The following is a 25,846-nucleotide window of genomic DNA, read 5'->3' on the forward strand; positions in this document are numbered from 1 at the left end:
ACTCCACAACATAAGTATTTAAGTAATTGACTCAGTTTGTATCATCAGTTACTTACAGAGAATCCCAGCTTTTAATGGTGATTTTTTAAGGCATTCTGTTTAGACTGCTGCTGCTGCTGCTGAGTCGCTTCAGTCGTGTCTGACTCTGTGCGACTCCACAGACGGCAGCCCACCAGGCTCTCCTGTCCCTGGGATTCTCCAGGCAAGAACACTGGAGTGGGTTGCCATTTCCTTCTCCAATGCATGAAAGTGAAAAGTGAAAAGTCAAGTCACTCAGTCGTGTCCGACTCCCAGCGACCTCATGGACTGCAGCCCACCAGGTTCCCCTGTCCATGGGATTCTCCAGGCAAGAGTACTGGAGTGGGGTGCCATTAGTGGAATGTTTAAATGCTGTCTTTAAACTGGGAAGCGATCATTTTCAGCATTTTATTTAATTTTTATTTTTTAATCAGCTATAGAAATTTTGCATCACAGAATTCCAGATATGAAAGTCAATGCAAAGTTGAAATAACTTAGTGATATGCCCTGATCATATATCATTTATCAGTAACAGACTTTGGGATTGGACTATGCTATGTACATACTTGTATAAATCATCACAGAGCAAGATATTTTAGTTTTGCCTCTTTTGAGTGGCATATGAAGAAACAGGTCAATCTTATTTTGTAGATGGGCTACATAATGAAGTTGGCTCTTAACCTAAAGATATGAAAGAAATATATTTAAGGAGCATTCCAGCATCATTATTAAGCACATTTATTGTTGTGTATTAGGCAATTTAGACGGAGAAGGCAATGGCACCCCACTCCAGTACTCTTGCCTGGAAAATCCCATAGACGGAGAAGCCTGGTAGGCTGCAGTCAATGGGGTCACTAAGAGTCGGGCACAATTGAGCAACTTCACTTTCACTTTTCACTTTCATGCATTGGAGAAGGAAATGGCAACCCACTCCAGTGTTCTTGCCTGGAGAATCTCAGGGACAGAGGAGCCTGGTGGGCTGCTGTCTATGGGGTCGCACAGAGTCGGACATGACTGAAGCAACTTAGCAGCAGGCAATTTAGATAGTCAAATGGACACTGTCTGCTCTGTAGGCCTTTGTATGCTAAACCAGATAAACATTGTTTGTTTAACATCGGTTTCCAGTCAGATGCACAATCTTTTTAAAGGTACATATATCATTACTACTGGATAGATATAAATGATCGAAATAAAGGGACATCTGCAGAAATGCATCTTCGTGTGTACAAGAGTATGAAAAGTAAGTGAAGAACTTTGAAAGTTGAGCTAACACTGGTTCCAAGACTATTAATGAAATGCTTTGTATGAGACGTGGAACTTTGGATTTGAAAGATTATTAAAGGTAGAGAACTTGATAGTCTATACAAGACAGGACTTTCCTAATCATAGAGCAAGATCTGAGAAAAATCTCAGAAGAAAGGTGATGTCGTTGAAGGGAGATTGGAAATATGCTTGTTTGATAGAGGTACAAAGGACCAAACTAGGGAAACAGGGAATTGGGATAACTGAGACTTCCTAGTGAAACTCACTGAAATGAAGAAATCATAGTTTTGTAAAATCAAAATGGTAAAGGATATCATTTAAGTCATATAATCTAACCTTTCCACCAGTATAAAAGTCTTTCTTCAGTATTACTAATAATCGAAGTGAAGAAAGGAAAGTCCCTCAGTCGTGTTCGACTCATTGTGACCCCATGGACTATACAGTCCGTGGAATTCTCCAGGCCAGAATACTGGAGTGGGTAGCCTTTCCCTTGTCCAGGGAGTCTTCCCCAACCCAGGGATTGAACCCAGATCTCCTGCATTGCATGTGGATTCTTTACCAGCTGAGTCACCAGGGAAGCCCACTAATAATTGAAGGGAATTTTTAAATGTTTAAAAAACTCTTTGGTCAGTCAATAAATGCTTACTGAATGTCTGCTGTGTGTCACACACTGTACTATTATTAATGTAGATACGAAGGAAATAGATACAGTCTTCTGCTCATGAATTTTACTGTCTAATTGAGAGTTGATGGTGGATGAAGAATAATCTTAAGGGGCTTAAAAACTAAATATATACTTATAACTTTGTGATAAGAATTATTTTCTTTCCAGTTACAGAAACCTAACTCTAATTACCTTCACCAAAAAAAATAGGGGGAACTTGCTGGTATACATAATTGAAAGTTCTAGGAATGGATCTACAGATGGATCTAATGTGCTCATTATATCTACTTTTCTTTGTGATGACTTAAGGAGACTTTTTCTGCCAGGTGGCAAGGATAGCCATGAGCACCTCTAGGCTTACATAATATTAGACAGTCAGTACTTCTCTTAACTTCAGTAAAAGCTCAGAAAAGGACTCAGCTTGAGTCATATGCTTAATCTTAAACTATGATGACCAGACGAATGGGGTACTCTAGCTAGCCAGTGTAACTTGGCAGCAATCCCCAACCTTTTTGGGAACAGGGATGGGTTTCATTATTTTTCCAGGGACAATTTTTCCAGGGACGAGTTAGAGGGTGGGGCTGGTGGGAGGAGAGATGCAGGTGGTACTAAGAGTGATGAGGAGCAGTCCAGGGGTTGGGGACCCCTGTTATATGGGCAACCTTGTGTGGGGAAGACAGAGAATATTACTGACAGTCACATTCATTTATTCCATAAATGCTAATACTAATATGCTCCAGACCAATTGAACCTGAATCAATGAGGATGGGGCCTGGGCGATGGTAAATTTTAAAAGCTTCCCAAGTAATTCTATGTATCCAGTCTAGATTAATGCTGATATAGGCCTTGAGTTAGTATAAAGACTTACTTTTGAGTGAGAAGGAAGCCTTTGGAGGGTTTTGACTAGAAAAGAATTGATCACTTTTTTGACTCTTTGGATACATCACTCTCACTGCTGTGTGGAATACAGACAAAGAGGGTAGAAATAGAATAAGAAGACCAGGTAGGAGGCAATTTTAATAATGCAGGCATGAGAGGATATAGTTTAGATAAGACTGTACTGCTGGAAAAGGGTTACACTCTGGATTTAGTATATTTTCAGTGTGGAACCAATGGGTGGATTAAGTAGGGTTGTAGAATAAAGAGATACCAGGAATGACTTTAAGGCTTTTGGTTTGAATAGCTCAAAGAATAGAATTGCTCTTTACTGAATGGAGAAGAACGTGGGTGGAGTAGGTTTTGGTGGAGGAGAAGGGACTGGGAGAGGGAGTCAAGAGACAAGGGTTTGATCCTTGTGTCAGGAAGATCCCTTAGAGTAGGAAATGGCAACCCACTTTAGTATTCTCACCTGGGAAATCCCATGGACAGAGGAGCCTGGTGGGCTGCAGTGCCAGGGGACACACAGAGTCAGATGCAGCTGAGCACACGCATGCACACATACTACGGCAGAGATGCCTGTAAGACTTGTGAGTACAGTGTTTAGTAGGGTGATGGGATTTATGAGTCTGTGGTTCAGGGGAGCGGCCTCAGGTTGTGATATAATTTTGAGACTCATTATAGAACTGGAAGGGTTTCCCTTGTGGCGCAACTGGTAAAGAATCCACCTGCAATGTGGGAGACCTGTTCGATTACAGGATCTTTTGGGAAGATCCCCTGGAGAAGGGAAAGGTTACCCACTCCAGTACTCTGACCTGGAGAATTCCATGGACTATATAGTCCATGGGATTGCAAAGAGTCAGACACGATTGAGTGACTTTCAGATAGAACTGGATGGATCACCTAAAAGGGTAAGCATTGATAAAGAAGACATCTAAGGCCTAAGCTCAGGAACCTCTCCAAAACTGAGAGGATGAGGAAAGGACCTGTAACTAGCAAAACAGATTAAGAATGTGTGTCTGTGTGTGTGTTAGTTGCTCAGTTGTGTCCGACTCTTTGCGACCCCATGGATTGTAGCCCACCAGGCTCCTTTGTCCATGGGATTCTCCAGGCAAGAATACTGGAGTGGGTTGCCATTTCCTAGAAGAGAGTTATTCCAGGTTTTGTTTTGTTTTTATAATGAAGAAAGCTTTTAGTATGAAGGAAAAGAAAGTTCGGAGAAAGAAATATTGTGTGACAAATAATAGTATCATATGCTATAGGATCTTGAATGCCATTTTGAGGAATTTGGGCTTCTTCCTTTAGCCCAATAATTTATAAACATCAGGGAGCATGATTAGGTTTGTGTTTTAGGTAGGCTTGCTGGTTAACATTGTGATGGCCAGGTTAAATGAGAAGGGAGAGACTGCAAAATTTCAGGGGAGAGGTGATACAGTTTAATGTACCAGTTCAGCTCTGTCAGACCCACTGCTGCCTTTTTCTAAGAAATATTTAATGCCCCTGTTTACAGTTCTTAGTAAAATAAATAGATAATATAATCTACCTGTGTACATGATTCAGAAACTAACATAGTACCCTAACTCTAGTATAAAGGAGAAATGAAAGTAAGTTGCAATAAAATATTATAACAAAAAAAAATTATATATAACTTGACTTGTAAAGTGTTATTACACTCCATCCATGTGTGCATGAGTGAATCTGAAGCAGACACCATTAACAGCATACAATTCTTACAGATGTGAATCCAGAAAATAGAACTGAGCCTGTGTATTTTAAAAAAATGTTTATTAAGCAGCTTATCCGGTGTGGCTCCTATGTGCACTGTAGTATTGTAGTATTAATTGTAGTATTATTGTGGTATTAATTCCTCATATTTTTGAGCTCTGAAGCATATAAAAACAAATAGATAAAAATGGTATTTACCCCTTTATTGGAGAAGGAAATGGCAACCCCCTCCAGTGTTCTTGCCTGGAGAATCCCAGGGAGAGGGGAGCCTGGTGGGCTGCTGTCTCTGGGGTCACACAGAGTCGGACACGACTGAAGCGACTTAGCAGCAGCAGCACCCCCTTTATAAATCAGAATCTTTTTTTTTTTTTAACTTTGTTTTTCCCTCTTATTTGAGAAAAAAATAAATGATCTTTGTTAGCTTAGACTGCAGTTACATTTTGGGTAAGAGAAACTTCACAGTGAACCTCCCACATTTTCATTGAGTGTTATGAAGATTTTTTGACTACCTTTAGTGGTTGGAACTTTTTTTTTTTTTTTTGCTGCAAAAACCTTTATTGTTTCCATTTGGTCCAAGGCTTTAGAGAGGGCTCCAGGGTGTTAAAAAGTTGCCTAGTGGCTGCAGAGAGGGGCTTCAGGCAGCCCTGATGTTAGGTGGGCTCCTCAAAGGCCACTGGTTTCCAGAAGCTCCTAGTCGTGCTTGAGGGTGAGCCTTTCGAAGAGATACTCGCCCAACCCAGCCTGGAGACTAGCCAGCCTGTGAGGGTTGGTCAGGTGGTCACCCATTTTCTTGATGAGTTTCACTTCCTCATCTAGGAAGTGGTTCTCCAGGAAGTCACAGATGTGGGGGTCTGTGTGGGCAGAACCCAGGTCATGTAGATCCAAAAGGGCCTGATCCAGGTTCTTCTCTACGAGAAGGGCGGCTTCCATAGTGTCCTGGGTTTTACCCCACTCATCTTGAGATGGCTTCTGCATGTCCAGGAAGAGGACACGGCCGGCACGCTGGTTTTGCATTTTCAAGAGAGACTCCATGCCCTCGCGCTTCTCCTTGGCCAGTTGCGAAAAAAGTGATCCACACCCACACATTGTATAAACATTGTAATGTAATGTAATACTCTATTATATATATGTACCACAACTTCTTTATCCATTCATCTGTCGATGGACACCTAGGTTGCTTCCATGTTCTAGCTATTGTAAATACTGCTGCAGTGAACTATGGGATACATGTGTCTTTTTCAATTTTGGTTTCTTCAGAGTATATGCCTAGGAGTGGCATTGGTCATATGGTGGTTTTATTCCTAGTTTTTAAAGAAATCTCTATACCGTCTTCCATAGTGGCTGTATCAATTTACATTCCCACCAACAGAGCAAGAGCATTCACTTTTCTCCACACCCTCTCCAGCATTTATTTTTTGTAGACTTTTTGATGATGGCCATTCTGACCAGTGTGAGGTGATATCTCATGGTGGTTTTGACTTGTATTTCTCTAATAATGAGTGATGTTGAGCATCTTTTCATGTGTTTTTGAGCCATCTGTATGTCTTCCTTGGAGAAGTGTCTGTTTAGGTCTTTTCCCCACTTTTTGATTGGGTTTTTTCTGGTATTGAGTTGTATGAGCTGCTTGTGTATTTTGGAAATTAATCCTTTGTCCATTCTTTCATTTGCTATTATTTTCTCCCATTCTGAAGGCTGTCTTTTCACCTTGCTCATAGTTTCCTTTGCTGTGCAAAAGCTTTTGAGTTAATCAGTTCCCATTTGTTTGCTTTTGTTTCTATTTCCCTTACTATAGGAGGTGGGTCATAGAGGATCTTGCTTTGCTTGAGTATTCTGCCTATGTTATCCTCTAAGAGTTTTATAATAATCTGGTCTTACATTTAGGTCTTTAATCCATTTTGAGTTTATCTTTGTGTATGGTGTTAGGAAGTGTTGTAATTTCATTCTTTTACATGTAGCTATCCAGTTTTCCCAGCACCATTTATTGAAGAGGCTATCTTTGCCCCATTGTATATTCTTGCCTCCTTTGTCAAAGATAAGGTACCCATAGGTGCTTGGGTTCATTTCTGGGCTTTCTATCTTGTTGCACTCATCTGTATTTCTGTTTTTGTGTCAGTACCATACTGTCGCAATGACTGCAGCTTTGTAGTATAGCTGAAGTCAGGAAGGTTGATTCCTGCAGCTCTGTTCTTCTTTCTCAAGACTGCTTTGGCTATTCGGGGTCTTTTGTGTTTCCATATGAATTGTGAAATTTTTGTTCTAGTTCTGTGAAAAATGCCATTGGTAATTTGATAGGGATCGCATTGAATCTGTAGAATGTGTTTGGTAGTATAGTCATTTTCACAATATTGAGTCTTCCTACTCAGGAACATGGAATGTCTCTCCATCTGTTTATATCATCTTTGCTTTCTTTCATTAGTGTCTTATATAATTTTCTGTATACAATTCTTTTGTCTTCTTAGGTATTTTATTCCTAGATATTTAATTCTTTCTGTTGCAGTGGTGAATGGGATTGATTCCTTTCTCTTTCTGATTTTTCATTGTTAGTATATAGAAATGCAAGTGATTTCTGTGTATTGATTTTGTATCCTGCAACTTTGGTAAATTCACTGATTAGCTCTAGTAATTTTCTGATACTGTCTTTAGGGTTTTCTATGTACAATGTCTTGAGTTTATCTTTGTGTATGGTGTTAGGAAGTGTTCTAATTGCATTCTTTTACATGTAGCTGTCCAGTTTTCCCAGCACCATTTATTGAAGAGGCTGTCTTTGCCCCATTGTGTATTCTTGCCTCCTTTGTCAAAGATAAGGTACCCATAGGACTTCCCTGGTGGGTCAGACGGTAAAGTGTCTGTTTACAATGTGGGAGACCTGGGTTCAATCCCTGGGTTGGGAAGATCCCCTGGAGAAAGAAATGGCAATCCACTCCAGTACTATTGCCTGGAAAATCCCATGGACAGAGGAGCCTGGTAGGCTACAGTCCATGGGGTTGCAAAGAGTCAGACACAACTGAGCGATGTCACTTTCACTTTCATGTACAGTGTCCTGTCATCTGCAAACAGTGAGAGCTTTACTTCTTTTCTGATCTGGATTCCTTTTATTTGCTTTTCTTCTCTGATTGCTGTAGCTAGGACTTCCAGAACTATGTTGAATAATAGCGGTGAAAGTGGACACCCTTGTCTTGTTCCCTGATCTTAGGGGGAATGCTTTCAGTTTTTCACCATTGAGAATAATGTTTGCTGTAGGCTTATCATATATGGTCTTTACTATGTTGAGGTTGGTTCCTTCTATGCCCATTTTTTGAAGAGTTTTAATCATAAATGGGTGTTGAATTTTGTTCAAGGCTTTTTCTGCATCTATTAAGATTATCGTATGGTTTTTATGTTTCAGTTTGTTAATATGGTGTGTATCACACTGATTTCTGTATATAGAAGAATCCTTGCATTCCTCAAATAAACCCAATTTGATCATGGTGTATGAGCTTTTTGATGTGTTGCTGAATTCTGTTTGCTAAAATTTTGTTGAGGATTTTTGCATCTATGTTCATCAGTGATATTGGCCTGTAGTTTTCTTTTTGTGTGTGTGTTGTCTTTGGTTTTGGTATCAGGGTGATGGTGGCCTCATAGAATGAGTTTGGAAGTGTTCCTTCCTCTGCAATTTTCTGAAAGGGTTTTTGAAGGATAGGCATTAGCTCTTCTTTAAATGTTAGATAGAATTCTCCTTTGAAGCCATCTGGTCCTGGGCTTTTGGTTTTTGGGAGATTTTTGATCACAGCTCCAATTTCAGTGATTATAATTGGGTTGTTTATAATTCCTGTTTCTTCCTGGTTCAGTCTTGGACAATTGAACTTTTCTAAGAATCTGTCCATTTCTTCTAGGTTATCCATTTTATTGCCATATAGTTATTCATAATATTCTCTAATAACCTTTGTATTTCTACATTGTCTGTTGCAACCTCTGATTTCTCATTTCTAATTTTTGTTGACTCGATTCTTCTCTTTTTTTCTTGATGAGTCTGGCTTAAGGCTTGTCAGTTTTGTTTATCTTCTCAAAGAACCAGCTTTTAGTTTTTATTAATCTTTACCATTGTTTCTTTCATTTCTTTTTCATTTCTTTCTGCTCAGATATTTATGATTTCTTTCCTTCTACTAATTTTGGAGGTTTTTTTTTTTTTTTTTTTTTTGGTTCTTCTTTTTCCAGGTATTTTAGGTGTACTAAAAGGTTGTCCTTTCGATGTTTTTCTTGTTTCTTGAGGTAGGATTGTATTGCTATAAACTTGCCTCTTAGAACAGCTTTTGCTGCATCCCTTAGGTTTTGAGTTGTCGTGTTTTCATTGTCATTTGTTTCTAGAAATTTTTTGACTTCGCTTTTGATTTCTTCAGTAACCTGTTGATTATTTAGAAGCGTGTTGTTTAATCTCCATGTGTTTGTGTTTCTTATGGTTTTTTTCTTGTAATTGATATTGAGTCTCAGTGTTGTTTTCAGAGAAGATGTTTGATATGATTTCAATTTTCTTAAATTTACTGACGTTTGATTTGTGACCAAGATGTGGTCTATCCTAGAGAATGTTCCATGTACACTTTAGAAGAAGGTGTATTCTTCTGCATTTGGATGGAATGTCCTGAAGATATCAATGAGATCCATCTCATCTAATGTATCATTTAAGACTTGTGTTTCCATATTAGTTTTCTGTTTTCATGATCTGTTCGTTAGTGTGAGTGGGGTGTTAAAGTCTACTATTATTGTGTTACTGTCAGTTTCTCATTTTATATCTGTTAGTGTTTGTCTTATGTATTGAGGTGCTCCTGTGTTGGGTGCATAGATATTTACAGTTGTTGTCTTTCTCTTGGGCCGATCCCTTGATCATTATGTAGTGTCCTTCCTTTTCTCTTGTAATCTTCTTTATGTTAAGGTCTATTTTGTCTGATATGAGGATTGCTACTCCAGCTTTCTTATGTTTCCTGTTTGCATGGAATATATTTTTCTATCTTCTCATTTTCAGTCTATATGTGTGTTTAGGTCTGAGGTGAGTTTCTTATAGACAGCATATTTATGGGTCTTGTTTTTGTATCCATTCAGCTAGTCTGTGTCTTTTGGCTGGAGCATTTAATCCATTCCCATAATTATTGATATATATGTTCCTATTGCCATTTTCTTAATTGTGTGAGATTGATTTTGCAGATCTTTTTCTTCTCTTGTATGTTTTGACTGTATAAGTCCCTTTAACATTTGTTGTAAAGCTGGTTTGGTGGTACTGAATTCTCTTAACTTTTGCTTGTCTGAAAAGCTTTTTATTTATACACCAATTTTGAATGAGATCCTTGCTGGGTACAGTAATCTTGGTTGTAGACTTTTCCCTTTCAGTACTTTAAATATATCCTGCTCTTCCCTTCTGGCCTGCAGAGTTTCTGCTGAAAGATCAGCTGTTAAGTGTATGGGGTTTCTGTTGTATGTTTCTTGCTGCTTCTCCCTTGCTGCTTTTAATATTCTTTCTTTGTGTTTAGTCTTTGTTAGTTTGATTAGTATGTGTCTTGGCGTGTTTATCCTGTATGGGACTCTTTGTGCATCTTGGACTTGATTGACTATTTCCTTTTCTATGTTGGAGAAATTTTCAACTATAATCTCATCAAAACTTTTCTCATGCCCTTTCTTTTTTTTCTCTTCTTCTTCTGGGACCCCTATAATTTGAAAGTTGGTGGGTTTGATATAGTCCCAGAGGTCTCTGAGACTGTCCTCAGTTCTTTTCATTCCTTTTACTTTATTCTGGTCTTCAGAAATTATTTTCACCATTTTATCTTCCAGTTCACTGGTTTGTTTTTCTGCTTTAGATATTCTGCTATTGATTCCTTCTGGAGTATTTTTAATTTCAGTAATTGTGTTGTTTGTCTCTGTATGCTTATTCTTTAATTTTTCTAGGTTTTTGTTAATTGATTCTTGAATTTTTTCTATTTTGTTTTCAAGGTTTTTGATCATCTTTACTATCATTATTCTGAATTCTTTTTCAGGTAGTTTACCTATTTCCTCTTCATTTATTTGGACTTCTGTGTTTCTAGTTTGTTCCTTTATTTGTGTAGTATTTCTCTGCCTTTTCATTATTATTATTTTTTTTTAACTTACTGGGTTTGAGGTGTCCTTTTCCCAGATTTCAAGGTTGAATTCTTTCTTCCTTTTGGTTTCTGCCCTCCTATGGTTGGTCCAGTGATTTGTGTAAGCTTCCTATATGGTGAGATTTGTGTGGAGTTTTTGTTTGTTTGTTTGTTTGTTTCCTTTTCCTCTGATGGGCACCTCTGAGTGAGGTGGTAATCCTGTCTGCTGATGATTGGGTTTTTTTTTTGTTTGTTTGTTTTGTTTGTTGTTTAGATGATGTGTCCTGCACAGGGTGGTACTTGTGGTTGAGTGATGCCAGGTCTTGTATTCATGTGGTTTCCTTCAACTATTTGATACTCCCTAGGGTTAATTCTGGAAAAGGTAATGACACCCCACTCCAGTACTCTTGCCTGGAAAATCCTGTGGACAGAGGAGCCTGGTAGGCTGCAGTCCATGGGGTCGCTAAGAGTCGGATATGACTGAGCGACTTGACTTTCACTTTTCACTTTCATGCATTGGAGAAGGAAATGGCAACCCACTCCAGTGTTCTTGCCTGGATAATCCCAGGGACGGGGGAGCCTGGTGGGCTGCCGTCTATGGGGTCGCACAGAGTCGGACACGACTGAAGTGACTTAGCAGCAGGGTTAATTCGTTTGTGTTTGACTCTGTGACCCCATAAGCTACACAGTCGTTGGAATTCTTCAGGCCAGAATACGGGAGTGTGTACCTATTCCCTTTTCCAGGGGATCTTTTCAGTCCAGGAATTGAACCCAGATTGATTATATTCTTTGCAGCCAAAGATGGAGAAGCTCTATACAGTCAGCAAAAACAAGACTGGGAGCTGACTGTGACTCAGATCTTGAACTCCTTATTGCCAAATTCAGACTTAAATTGAAAAAGTAGGGAAAACCACTAGACCATTCAGGTATGACCTAAATCAAATCCCTTATGATTATACAGTGGAAGTGAGAAATAGATATAAGGGAATAGATCTGATAGAGTGCCTGATGAACTATGGACGGAGGTTCATGACATTGTACAGGACACAGGGATCAAGGCCATCCCATGGGAAAGAAATGCAAAAAGCAAAATGGCTGTCTGAGGAGGCCTTACAAATAGCTGTTAAAAGAAGAGAAGCGAATAGCAAAGGCGAAAAGGAAAGACATAAGCATCTGAATGTAGAGTTCCAAAAATAGCAAGGAGAGATAAGAAAGCCTTTCTCAGCAATCAACGCAAAGAAATAGAGGAAAACAACAGAATGGGAAAGACTAGAGATCTCTTCAAGAAAATTAGAGATCCCAAGGGAACATTTCATGTAAAGATGGGCTCAATAAAGGACAGAAATGGTATGGACCTAACAGAAGCAGAAGATATTAAGGAGAGGTGGCAAGAATGCACAGAAGAACTGTACAAAAAAGATCTTCATGACTCAGATAATCACGATGGTGTGATCACTCACCTAAAGGTAGACATCCTGGAATGTGAAGTCAAGTGGGCCTTAGAAAGCATCACTACAAACAAAGCTAGTGGAGGTGATGGAATTCCAATAGAGCTATTTCAAATCCTGAAAGATGATGCTGTGAAAGTGCTGCACTCAATATGCCAGCAAATTTGGAAAACTCAGCAGTGGCCACAGGACTGGAAAAGGTCAGTTTTCATTCCAAGCCCAAGGAAAGGCAATGCCAAAGACTGCTCAAACCACCACACAATTGCACTCATCTCACATGCTAGTAAAATCATGCTCAAAATTCTCCAAGCCAGGCTTCAGCAATGCATGAACCATGAACTTCAAGATGTTCAAGCTGGTTTTAGAAAAGGCAGAGGAACCAGAGATCAAATTGCCAACATCCTCTGGATCATTGAAAAAGGAAGAGAGTTCCAGAAAAACATCTATTTCTGCTTATTGACTATGCCAGAGCCTTTGACTGTGTGGATCACAATAAACTGTGGAAAATCCTGAAAGAGATGGGCTTAAAACAAGACCACCTGACCTGCCTCTTGAGAAACCTATATGCAGGTCAGGAAGCAACAGTTAGAACTGGACATGGAACAAGAGACTGGTTCCAAATAGGAAAAGGAGTACATCAAGGCTGTATATTGTCACCCTGCTTATTTAACTTATATGCAGAGTACATCATGAGAAATGCTGGACTGGAAGAAGCATAAGCTGGAATCAAGATTGCTGGGAGAAATATCAATAACCTCAGATATGCAGATGACACCACCCTTATGGCAGAAAGTAAAGAGGAACTAAAAAGCCTCTTGATGAAAGTGAAAGAGGAGCGTGAAAGAGTTAGCTTAAAGCTCAACATTCAGAAAACTAAAATCATGGGATCTGGTCCCATCACTTCATGGGAAATAGATGGAGAAACAGTGGAAATAGTGTCATACTTTATTTTTTAGGGCTCCAAAATCACTGCAGATGATGATTGCAGCCATGAAATTAAAGGACGCTTACTCCTTGGAAGGAAAGCTATGACCAACCTAGATAGCATATTGAATAGCAGAGATATTACTTTGCCAGCAAAGGTCCTTCTAGTCAAGGCTATGGTTTTTCCAGTGGTCATGTATGGATGTGAGAGTTGGACTGTGAGGAAATCTGATTGCTGAAGAATTGATGCTTTTGAACTGTGGTGTTGGAGAAGACTCTTGAGAGTCCCTTGGACTGCAAGGAGATCCAACCAGTCCATCCTAAAGGAGATCAGTCCTAGGTGTTCATTGAAAGGACTGATGCTGAAGCTGAAACTCCAATACTTTCTCCACCTCATGCAAAGAACTGACTCATTGGAAAAGACCCTGCTGCTGGGAGGGATTGGGGGAGGAGGAAAAGGGGACGACAGAGGATGAGATGGTTGGATGGCATCACCGACTCGATGGACATGAATTTGGGTAAACTCCGGGAGTTGGTGATGGACAGGGAGGCCTGGCATGCTGTGTTTCATGGGGTTGCAAAGAGTTGGAGACTACTGAGTGACTGAACTGAACTGAGGGTTAATTCTTTGGTAGTCCAGGGTCTTGGAGTCAGTGTTCCCACTCCAAAGGCTGAGGACTTGATCTCTTGTCAGGAAGAAAGATTCTACAGTGCTTTATTATGGCATTGCTGCTGCTGCTACTGCTGCTAACTCGCTTCAGTTGTGTCAGACTCTGTGTGACCCCAGAGACGGCAGCCCACCAGACTCCCCCGTCCCTGGGATTCTCCAGGCAAGAACACTGGAGTGGGTTGCCATTTCCTTCTCCAGTGCATGAAAGTGAAAAGTGAAAGTCAAGTCGCTCAGTCGTGTCTGACTCCTAGCGACCCCATGGACTGCAGCCCACCAGGCTCCTCTGTCCATGAGATTTGCCAGCCAAGAGTACTAAAGTGGGCTGTCATTAAGTAAGATTAAAACAAACATCCAAAAACGAGAAACCAAAGATAAACCCCAAACAAATAGCAGTTACAAAATCAAGCAAATAATAATTAAAATAATGGAATATACATATATACATATACACCCATGAGCAAAGTCAAAACAGTCCATCAATAATAAAGTACAGTAGATTGACCTGGTGAACAAAGGAAATAAAAAATTATATTTACCAGTTAAGAACAAAATTATCTAAAGGGCAAACTGGTAAACAAAACTTAAAGCAAGGTGCCAAGTGGGGAATAAAGCAGTGAAAAAAATAACTGTCAAATATGTTGAGAGAAAAGGAAAGAAAGAAAAGATATGCAGAGTTAAATAGAGGTAGATGAAGAAGATTTATATACATTAAAGATTAACTGCAAGGGAAAACGAACAGTAGGAAAGGCAAAGGAATACCTGTGGAAAAAATATAATAGGTTTAAAAAAATTAAAACTTAAACTAATATAAAAGAGAAAAGAAAAAAATGGAAGAAGAAAGAAAAAAGGAAATAAAAAATAAACCTCCACAGAACTGCAGAAGCCCAATGTAGAGGCAGAAGTTTATAACAACAATAAAAAATGTGACTGAATATACAAATATACATATATACCCACAAGCAAAATCAAAACAGTCCAAAAAAAATAAAGTGCAGTAGATTGACCCAGCAAAGAAAGGAAACCAAAAATTTTATCTACCAGAACAAAACTAACTAAAGCACAAACTGGAAAACAAAACTAAAGCAAAGTGCCAATTGGGGAATAAAGCAATGAAAAGAAAACTAACAAATATGTTGAGAGGAAAGGAAAGAAAAGAAAGAAAGAATAGATATGCAAAGTTAAGTAAAGGTAGATCAAGAAGATTTATATACATTAAAGATTAACTGCAAGGGGAAAAGAACAGTAGGAAAAGCAAACAAAGGAATAAATGTAGAAAAAGTAATAATAGGTTTAAAAAATTAAAAATTAAAAAAAGAGAAATGAAAAAAAAATTAAAAAGGAAATCTTCACAGAACTTCAAAAGCCCAGTGTAGAGGCAGAGGTTCATAACAACAATAGAAAATGTGAGTGAGGGAAAAAAAAGTTCAAAAGCTTAATTAGATTTCATAATGGCAATAAAATCGACAACTACAACAGCTGGGGAAAAAAAGGCAAAAAAAAAAAAAAAATAGAAAAAGAATCTACAGAACAAGTCAAAACATAAGAATAATAAATGTTTTTCTTGAGTCACTGCTGTCAGAGTCCTTTCCCTCCCCGGGAGTTACAGTCCACCTCACCTCCCTAGGATGCCCTCCAACACTGTGCTGATCTCTGGACCTGCTGTGGGCACAGCCCAGATTCTAATCTGGTCCTACTCCTGTGTGTTCTTGCCTCCAATGTCCACAGCTATCAGAACTAGTGTGTTTTCTTTTGTGGGAGCTCTCAATGACCTTTTATATATCCCATAGACACAGAGTCTGCCTCGTTGATTGTGTGGATTTAATCTGCCAGCTTTTATAGCTGGGGGGAAGGTTTTGGGTCTTCTTTCTCATCCACACTGCCCCTGGGTTTCAATTGTGATTTTCTTTCCACCTCTATGTGTGGGTGGTTCAGCGGGGTTTGCTCCTGAGGCTGCCCTGGAGGGCTTGGGTTTGCCCCTATGAGGGCCAGGTGTGGAGGTGGTGCAGCTGCTTGGGTTGCAGGGGTTCTGGCAGCACCAGGTACTCGGGGTTGGTGGCTAGGGCAGCAGAAAATATAGTGCTCTTGAAGGTTATGGCAACCAGTACTGGCCAATATGCGCCAGTATTCTTGCTTGGAGAACCCCCTCCCTGACAGAGAAGCCTGGCAGGCCACAGTCTACAGGGCTGCAAAGTCCAGACACAACTGAAGTGACCCTGTGTGCATACATACAAGACTTTTTTTGCCTGTGGTAGCTCTGCCCCTGTGAAGGTTGAGCATGAAGGTGCCACAGCTGCTTGGCTTGTGGGAACCCTGGCGGTACCAAGTGTGCAGGGACATGGACTGCCTCTGCTGTAAGAGTAATGGCCCTGTCAGAGTCTTTTTTTGAGCCTCTTGTAGCTGGCGATCAGAAGACCTCTTTGGCCAGTCTTTCTCCGTAGCTTCCCCTGTTCAGGCCCTTAGAGGGCTCCCTTCTCTGTTGTTTGTCAGGTACACAGAGGGCACCCCCCTGGCTGGGGTCTTATTCTTTAGATTGGCCATCAGACACTTAAAGAGGCACCCTGGGTGGGGTCCTACTCTGTAGTTCAGTGCGTCAGGCATTTGATGGGCCAGCCTGTCTATTGTTCAGCTGCCGATGCTGACGTGTGGGGAGAGAGAGGCTATGGTCATGCCTCCACCCCCTACACGTGACTCAGCCCTATTGCCTTGCTTCCATGACTGCCTGGCTTTCCTCCATGGGCATTTGCCACCACGATCTCCTCCCTCACATCCCCTCAATCTGTCTCTCCACAATCATTAGCAGCCCTCGCCCTGGGATTGCTGCACAATCCCTAACCTCTAGCTCCTAGTCGCTGCGCCTTGCAGGGGACCTACCTGTGTCCCTATCAGGGGTGTATATGGCTGAGTCAGGGACTGTCTGATTCTCATTCCATTTAGACTGCCACAGATCAGCTGTTTCACTCTCAGCCTTAAGTGTTTCTCCTCTGACTCAGACAATTCCCCGATGTGGGGACTGGGCTCCTGCTTCAGTTCCCCCGCTCACTCAGGGCAGGTCCAGTCCTGTTTTTCCCCTGGTTCCTTCATCCTACTGAGTTTTGCATGGTTCTGTCTATTCTTTTCCTCTGGTCATGTACTTTGTCCACTCTCAGCTGATGTTCTGCATGCACTTCTGTGTCTGAAGGTGTTTTCCTGATGTATCCATGGGGAGAGATGTACTCCATGTTCACCTACTCCTCTGCCATCTTGTTCTCAATTTATCTGCTTTTTAATACACTGTCTAGGTTTGTCATAACTATCTTCCAAGAAGCAAGTGTCTTACAATTTCATGGCTGTAGTCACTGTCCACATTGATTTTGCAGTCCAAGAAAGTGAAATCTGACAGTTTCCACATTTTCCCCATCTATTTGCCATGAAGTGAGGACTGGATGCCATGATCTTCTTTTTTTTGAATGTTGAGTTTTAACCCAGCTTAAAACTGAATGAATATTTTCCTCTGTAAAACATTTCATAGTTTTAGGTTTTACAACTAGGACTATGATTCATTTTTAGTTAATTATTATATACAATAAAAAGTTCAAAGCTTTCCCTCCCTCACCCCCACTTTGGGCAGAGGGGAACATATGAATGTCTAGGAGATCTAGCATCATTTGATGAAGAGACTTTTTTCCTCCAATGAATTTTTCTGCACCTTTTTCAAAAGTCAGGTGGCCATATTGATGTGAATCTATTTCTGTCATTTCTCTTCCATTGATGTATGTGTGCACCACTTTACCAGTAATATGCTGTCTTGATTGTTGTAACTTTAAGTCTTAAAAATTAGATAGTATAGTTCCTTTCACTTACTTCTTTTTCCAAAATCAAGAAAATATTTCAGTTCCTTTGCCTTTCTACATGAATTTTAAAATCAACTTGTCTAATATCTAGAAAAAGTCCTATTGGGATTCTAATTGCAATTGCATTTAATCTATGGTTCAATTTGGGAAAAATTGATGTCTTTGTAATGTTGAGTCTTCTAATACATGGATATGATATGTGTCATCATTTATGTAGGTCTCATTTGATTTCCGTCATTAGCATTTTGTAGTTTTCAACATACAGATCCTGTATATATTTTGTTATATTTTTACCAATTCATATTTCATTTAAGGTATTGTAAATGATTTGAGTTTTTGTTTTCCATTTATTTATTGATAGTTTATAGAAGTACAGTTGATGTTTGTATGTTGACCTGTGTTTTCCAAGTTTGACAAACTGACTTTTTTGTTGTAGGACTTTTTTTTTTTCTCGAAGGATTTGTTACTGTCTAGGTAGATAGTCATGTCACCTGTGAATAGGAAGTTTTGTTTCCTTTCTAATCTGTATGCTTTTAATTTCCCAGTCTTGTTTTATTGCATTGACTAGGTATTTTTCAGTTTCCTGGCTTTTTGAAAAAAATCCTTTAGTTGTAAAGCTTGGGCTTTTGTTATTCTGCTTTGCTGTGGGACTTCCCACCTGCCCCCTCATCCTGAGACAAACAGTGGAAAGATATGAAGAAGGCAACCCTGGGTTTGGTCCAACCCTCTAGGAACCACAGCCTTACTATATAGAGGGAAAGGTTATACCCTTAAGAGCTTTAGCTCCTGTGGGCTCCTATTAGTGACCAGTGCCACTGTTGCTTAGAAATTCCTTATAGGCTTTGGTGGGATGGAGAAGGGAAAGAGAAAAAACATGAGATACTTCTGTACTCTCTGAACATTAGGTAGTCCCTTTCCTGTTTCTTGACCCAAAATCAGAGGGCAGGTCCTGAAGCTTTGTGGTCTACTTCAAAGTTTTTGGTACATTGAGTTCAGGCTAGGAGACACCAGGAGAAAAAAAATGTAAATTTACTGTCAGTTTGGTGGTGCTTCAAATTCGGATCTTCTTCTCCAGTCAAGCTGCTACTGTTTTTAAGTCCTCAAGTAGTTGCTCCATGCTTTATGTCCATATTTTATAGTTATATTCAATAGAAGAGCTTGGTTTGAGTATGTTTACTCTGTTTTACCTGAAATTTCATTAATGGAATTTTACAGAGATTGAGTCAAGCCATCTCTCTTTTGTATAGACTTTAAGTAATCAAGAATGAATGAGCTCATGATGTTGCTGTAGTTATAACTGAAAATATTCTGTGGTAGATCAATTAATAGGCAAATGCATTGATGGAGACAAAGTTGTTTTTCAGTTCAGTTCAGTCGCTCTGTTGTGTGCGACTCTTTGCAACCCCATGGGCTGCAGCATGCCAGGCCTCCCTGTCCATCACCAACTCTCACAGTTTACTCAAACTCACGTCCATTGAGTGGGTGATGCCATCCAACCATCTCATCTTCTATCGGCCCCTTCTCCTCCCACCTTCAATCTTTCCCAGCATCAGGTCTTTTCCATCAAATCAGTTCTTCGTGTCAAGTGACCAAAGTATTGGAGTTTCAGCTTCAGCATCAGTCCTTCCAATGGATATTCAGGACTTATTTCCTTTAGGATGGACTGGTTGGATCTCCTTGCAGTCCCAGGGACTCTCAAGAGGCTTCTCTAACACCACAGTTCAAAAGTATCACTTCTTCGGCACTTAGCTTTCTTTATAGTCCAACTCTCACATCCATACATGACTACTGGAAAAACCATAGCTTTGACTAGACGGACCTTTGTTGGCAAAGTAATGTCTCTGCTTTTTAATATGCTGCTTAGGTTGGTTATAGCTTTTCTTCCAAGGAGGAAACATCTTTTAATTTCATGGCTGCAATCACCATCTGCAGTGATTTTGGAGCCCCCCAAAATAAAGTCTGTCACTGTTTTCATTGTTTCCCCATCTATTTGCTGTGAAGTGATGGGACCTGATGCCATAATCTTAGTTTTCTGAATGTTGAGTTTTAAGCCAATTCTTTCACTTTCCTTTCATCAAGAGGCCCTTTAGTTCTTCACTTTCTGTCATAAATGTGGTGTCATCTGCATATCTGAGGTTATTGATATTTCTCCCAGCAGTCTTGGTTCCAGTTTGTGTTTCACCCAGTCCAGCATTTCTCATGATGTACTCTGCATATAAGTTAAATAAGCAGGGTGACAAAGTTGTTTTTAGGAGGCATTGAATCATAATAATATTTGTACATTGTTCCTGAAGGGAGTTTCAAGGATACTGTAGATAATTCATCTTTATTATTTATTATTAGAAAGAGATACAGTTCTATAATTTTTTTATTAATCAAAAGAGAATAGGAAGAAACCTAATTATCATAAAGTTGAGAAAGGAGAGCATTTTCTGAATACCAGTCTACAAATGTCTCTGGAAATTTGTGCGGTAAGTATGTATTGTTAACTATATTGAAGATAATTAACTTATTATAGGCTTTTATTTCCCCAGCTTTTTGATTAGACAAGTCAAAGTTTTAAAGAATTAGGATAGTACTGGCTATCAGCAGACTGAGTTTTAAAAGCTAATCCTTCGCTCTTACTCTAAAAAATGTTTACTTAAAAGAGTGAGAGAGAGAGTGTGTAGTAAAGGGGACCATTGTGTCAAATTTATGCTGCGATTCCTCGTTTTGGGGTTTGTCCAGACTGATCTACATGGGATAGACCTTTTGCTGTTTTCAGATTGCCTTTAGTAAGCTCAGTCTTTTAAGAGTTTAACATTACAAATACCTTGGGTTCATTGGCATATGCAGAACAAATGTGAATCAAACACAGAAGTGATTTCTTCAGGAATTTTATTTATTGATGTGGTAGCGAAATACTACACCGTTTACAACAGAGAACTAAGTGGGATTTTGGGTATGCTGAGAAGTTGACAGCTGGTGGGTCTTGAACAAAATACTGTCTTTTGTGGGATAAAAGAAGAAAATATTATGTTCTTGAAATGATTATTTATAAATTATTTGAAATCTTGTTCTGCTTCCAGCTCAGAAGGTTTTGCCAGCATTGTGGTCACTGCTATAGTGAAATTTTGGATGCAAAAAAATCCTCACAGAATCTGTTTACATTTGAGTAACAAGTTAAAGAACTCTTATGTAGACTCAGGGAAATAAGATATAGATGTGCTCACAATTCTTTCACTTTCTTTTTTATAGTAAAATAATTAGGAATTGGAATTAAAAGTTGAAGGAATTCAGTGAAAAGTGAGTCATGGGTAGGTGGGAAGGATCTTTGCTTGTTATAACGTGGGTAAGAGATTAGCAGTCACATGATTGAGGAATAGATACCCTGTGAAGAGATTTTCTTCTTGTGTGACTTTATCTTCATCATGGGATGATAATATCTCATTTTTGGCTGTTTTTTAGAACTTGGGCTATAGTCAAAAGACTGCATTGTTTTCATATTGTATATATTCCAGTTTGTTTATTAATTTATTGTATGTTTCTGCTTATTTAAAAAAAAAATTGAGGTATGTTTGGAAAAAGACAGACATACAAATAGTGGACATGGAACAACGGACTGGGTCCAAATAGGGAAAGGAGTACCTTAAGGCTGTATATTGTCACCCTGCTTATTTAACTTGTATACAGAGTACATCATGAGAAATGCTGGGCTGGATGAAGTACAAGCTGGAATCAAGATTGCTGGGAGAAATATCAGTAACCTCAGATATGCAGATGACACCACCCTTATGGCAGAAAGTGAAGAAGAACTAAAGAGCTTTTTTGATGAAAGTGAAAGAGAGTGAAAAAGTTGGCTTAAAGCTCAACTTTCAGAAAACTAAGATCATGGCATGTGGTCCCATCACTTCATGGCAAATAGCTGGGAAACAGTGGAAACAATGACAGACTATTTTTGGGGGCTCCAAAAACCACTGCAGATGGTGACTATAGCCCTGAAATTAAAAGATGTTTACTCCTTGGGAGAAAAGTTATGACCATCCTAGACAGCATATTAAAAAGCAGTGACATTACTTTGCCAACAAAGGTCCATCTAATCAAAGCAATGGTTTTTCCAGTAGTCATGTGTAGATGTGAGAGTTGGACTATAAAGAAAGCTGAGCACTGAAGAATTGATGCTTTTGAACTGTGGTGTTGGAGAAGACTCTTGAGAGTTCCTTGGACAGCAAAAAGATCCATTTAGTCCATCCTAAAGGAAATGAGTCCTGAATATTCATGGGAAGGACTGATGCTGAAGCTGAAACTCCAATCCTTTGGCCACCTGATGCAAAGAACTGACTCATCTGAAAAGATCCTGATGCTGGGAAAGATTGAAGGCAGGAGGAGAAGGGGACGACAGAGGATGAGATGGCTGGATGGCATCACCGCCTCAATGGACATGAGTTTGAGTAAATTCCGGGAGTTGGTGATGGACAGGGAGGCCTGGTGTGCTGTGATTCATAGGGTCGCAAAGAGTCAGACAAGACTGAGCAACTGAACTGAACTGAACTGAAGAAAAGGGGGAAAGAAAGGGAATAGCTAATCAGTAGAGCAGCCAGAGCACACAGAATTATTAATTAATTTTGCTGTGTATGGTCTCTAGTATCCTATATAGTAATGTACTACTAAGTCCCTTGGACTGCAAGGAGATCCAACCAGTCCATTCTGAAGGAGATCAGCCCTGGGATTTCTTTGGAAGGAATGATGCTAAAGCTGAAACTCCAGTACTTTGGCCACCTCATGCGAAGAGTTGACTCATTGGAAAAGACTCTGATGCTGGGAGGGATTGGGGGCAGGAGGAGAAGGGGACAACAGAGGATGAGATGGCTGGATGGCATCACCAACTCGATGGACGTGAGTCTGGGTGAACTCCGGGAGTTGGTGATGGACAGGGAGGCCTGGCGTGCTGCGATTCATGGGGTCGCAAAGAGTCGGACACGACTGAGCGACTGATCTGATCTGATCTGATACTACAGTATACTGTAAGTCTACTACTTATAATAGTAATATGGATCACTGACCACAGATCAGTTTAACAAATATAATAATAATGAAAAAGCTAGAATCACTAAATGTGATACAGAGACACAGAGTGAGCAAATGCTATTAGAAAACTGGCACCTATAACCTCATTTGACACAGGATTTGCCACAAACCTTCAATTTGTAAAAAAGCACATTATCTGCAAAGCACGGTAAAGGCATACCTCAGTAAAATGAGATATTCATGTATGTGGAAGGATGTACATAGGATGCAAATACTACATCATTTTTATATAAGGGAACTGAGCATCCATGGATTGTAGTATATGTAGGGGTTCTTGGAATCAGTTTCTCACTGATACTAAGGAATGAATAAATTTGAATATGTATGTATACAATTGTATTTGTGTGTGTATGTACACACACACATGTATTCAAAAGGTCTGGAAAGACATACACCAAAATGATGGTTGTAGTTATCCCTGGGTTGCAATTTTATATATTAAAAACATTTAAAAACAGTTCTATGATTAGCATCCTGGAATGAAGATTTCAAATTTCCTCAGTAGTGATTGAATGCAGCTTTTTAATCTGTACTGTTGGCTGCCTTTTTTTCTTATTGAATTTACAATGTATTAATTTCTGCTGTAAAGCAAAGTAACTCAGTTATATGTATATATATATATATATACATTCTCTTTTATTTTCTTTTCTATTATGGTTTATCCCAGCACATTGAATACAGTTCTCGGTGTAGGACTTTGTCATCCATCCATTTTATATGTAATAGTTTGCATCTACTAACCCCAAACTCCCAATCCATCCCTCCTCTACCCTCCCTCCCCCTTGGCAACCACAAATGTGTTCTATATGTCTGTGAGTCTGTTTCTGCTAAGTGGATACGTTCATTTGTATCATATTTTAGATTCCACATGTAAGTGATATCATATGATGTTTGTCTTTCTCTTTCTGACTTACTTCAGTTAGTATGATAATCTCTAGTTGCATCCATGTGGCTGAAAATATCAATATTTTTTATAGCTAAGTAGTATTCTACTGTGTATATGTACCACATCTTCTTTATCCATTCTTCTGTCGATGGTCATTTAGGTTGTTTCTATGTCTTGGCTATTATAAATAATGCTGCAATGAATATAGGGGTGCATGTATCTTTTGGAATTAGAGATTTGTCCAGATATATGCCTAGGAGCGGAATTGCTGGATCATTTTAGTTCTGTTTTTAGTTTTCTTAGGAACCTGCATACTGTTTGCTTTAGTGGTTGCACCAACTTACATTCCCACCTACAGTGTAGAAGGAATCCCTTTTCTCCATACTCTCTCCAGAATTTGTTATTTGTAGAGTTTTTGATGATAGCCATTCAGACTGGTGTGGGATAGCCTCTTACTGTAGTTTTATTTATTTATTTATTTTAATTGAAGGATAATTACAATATGTGAAGAGTTTTGTCGTACATCAACATGAATTGGCCATAGGCATACATGCGTCCCCTCGCTCTTGAGCCCCCTTCCCACCTTCCTCCCTATGCCATCCCTCAAGGTTGTCACAGAGCACCAGCTTTGGTGGGGTTCCCCACATCATACATCAAACTCCCACTGGCTATCTGTTTTATATGTGATAATGTGTATGTTTCAGTGTTATACTCTCAAATCATCCCACCCTCTCCTCCCACTGAGTTCAAAAGTCTGTTCTGTATGTCTGTGTCTCCTTTGCTGCCCTTCATGTAGGATTGTCAGTACCGTCTTTCTAGACTCTCTATATATGGGTTAATATATGATGTTTGTCTTTCTCTGTCTGACTTCACTCTGTATAGCTGAGTAAATAGTCCATTGTGTATATGTACCACAGCTTCCTTCTCAATTCATCTGCTGATGGACATCTGTGTTGCTTCCATGTCCTGGTTATTGTAAATAGTGCTGCAGTGAATATTGGGGTACATATGTGTTTTCAGTATGTTTTCCTTAGGGTATATGTCCAGTAGTGGGATTGCTGGGTCATATGGTAGTTTTATTCCTAGTTTTTAAAGAAATTTCCATGTTGTTCTCAATAGTGGTTGTACTAGTTTGCGTTCCCACCAACAACGTAAGAGTGTTCCCTTTTCTCCACACCCTCTCCAGCGTTTATTGTTTGTAGACTTCTTGATGATGGCCATTCTTTCTGGTGTGAGGTGATACCTCATTCTGGTTTGATTTGCGTTTCTCTAGTGATGAGCCTTGTTTAGCATCTTTTCTCGTGCCTGTTGACCACCTGGATGTCTTCTTTGGAGAAATGTCTGTTTAGGTCTTCTGCCCATTTTTCGACTGCGTTGTTTTTGTTTTTTTTCAGTAAACTTTTTACTGATATAAGAAGAAAAAAAAATGATATCTTACTGTTTTGATATATAATGTTTTGACTATTTTATTTCTTCTTTTGTAAATGCCTTTTCTTGTCCCTTGCATTTATTTATAGGCATTTTGTTTTATGTAATCATATTTGATGAGCTTTTCCTTTGTTTTCTATTGTGAAATCTTTCACTATTATAAGATTAAATAGTTATGGTATGATTATTTTAGTATGAGATAGAAACATAGCATTGTATTTTTCACTATAGTTTATTCATTTATGCCATTTATTAAACAATTAATATTTTCCTGACTGATTTGAAATACTACGTTTATAATTTTAGGCTGTTTTTAGACTTTCTAGTCTATTTTTTTCTTCTGCCTAAGGCACACTATTTTTAACTTTAAGTTATATTTCACTTTAAGTTATATATCACTTTAAGTATATTTATCTGATATTTTAGTTTTCCTGTCAGTATTCTTCAGTTCAAATTGATTTTGAGCATTTTCATTTATGTTTCTTCATTTCCAACATTATCTTAGAAAACACTGTCACGTTTCACACTAGAACTTTGTTTAAACTTTGAAAAGAATTACCTCATATTTCCAATTTAATTTGTGGGTGAATAGACATTTTACAATAGAGGCATCACATCTAAGAATATGGAATGTATCTTCACTTATTCTGGTCTTTTTTATGTCTATTAAGTTTTGTAGACCAAGATATTATCAGAAAATATGTAATTTTAAACTGGGAACCTTTGCAGAATATCTCAAGGATAGTTAACTAGTTCAGTATTGTTATTCAGTTGATAGTCATGTCTGACTCTTTGTACCCCCATGGACTGCTGCACACCAGGCTCCTCTGCCCTCCAGTATTTCCCAGGGTTTGCTCAAATTCATGTCTATTGAGTTGGTGATGCTATCTAACCATCTCATCCTCTGCCACCTGCTTTTGTTTTCAGTCTTTCCCAGCAACGGGGTCTTTTCCAGTGAGTTGCCTCT

The 25,846-nt window shown here is 39.1% G+C and overlaps 2 protein-coding genes across 5 annotated transcripts in view; one reads left to right on the forward strand and one right to left on the reverse strand.

The window, feature by feature from the left end:
* The window catches only part of EXOC6B (exocyst complex component 6B), a 765,919-nt gene that overhangs the window by 178,914 nt on the left and 561,159 nt on the right, over positions 1 to 25,846 (forward strand). The gene's annotated exons all lie outside the window — the stretch shown is intronic.
* LOC133256838 (ferritin light chain-like) lies at positions 4,766 to 7,040 on the reverse strand. The gene has a single exon (XM_061431945.1). The coding sequence runs from the start codon at positions 5,630 to 5,632 to the stop codon at positions 5,237 to 5,239; it is 396 nt and encodes a 131-aa protein (XP_061287929.1). The 5' UTR covers positions 5,633 to 7,040; the 3' UTR covers positions 4,766 to 5,236.

Source organism: Bos javanicus, chromosome 11 (genome assembly GCF_032452875.1).
Source record: "Bos javanicus breed banteng chromosome 11, ARS-OSU_banteng_1.0, whole genome shotgun sequence".
Lineage (NCBI taxonomy): Eukaryota > Metazoa > Chordata > Mammalia > Artiodactyla > Bovidae > Bos > Bos javanicus.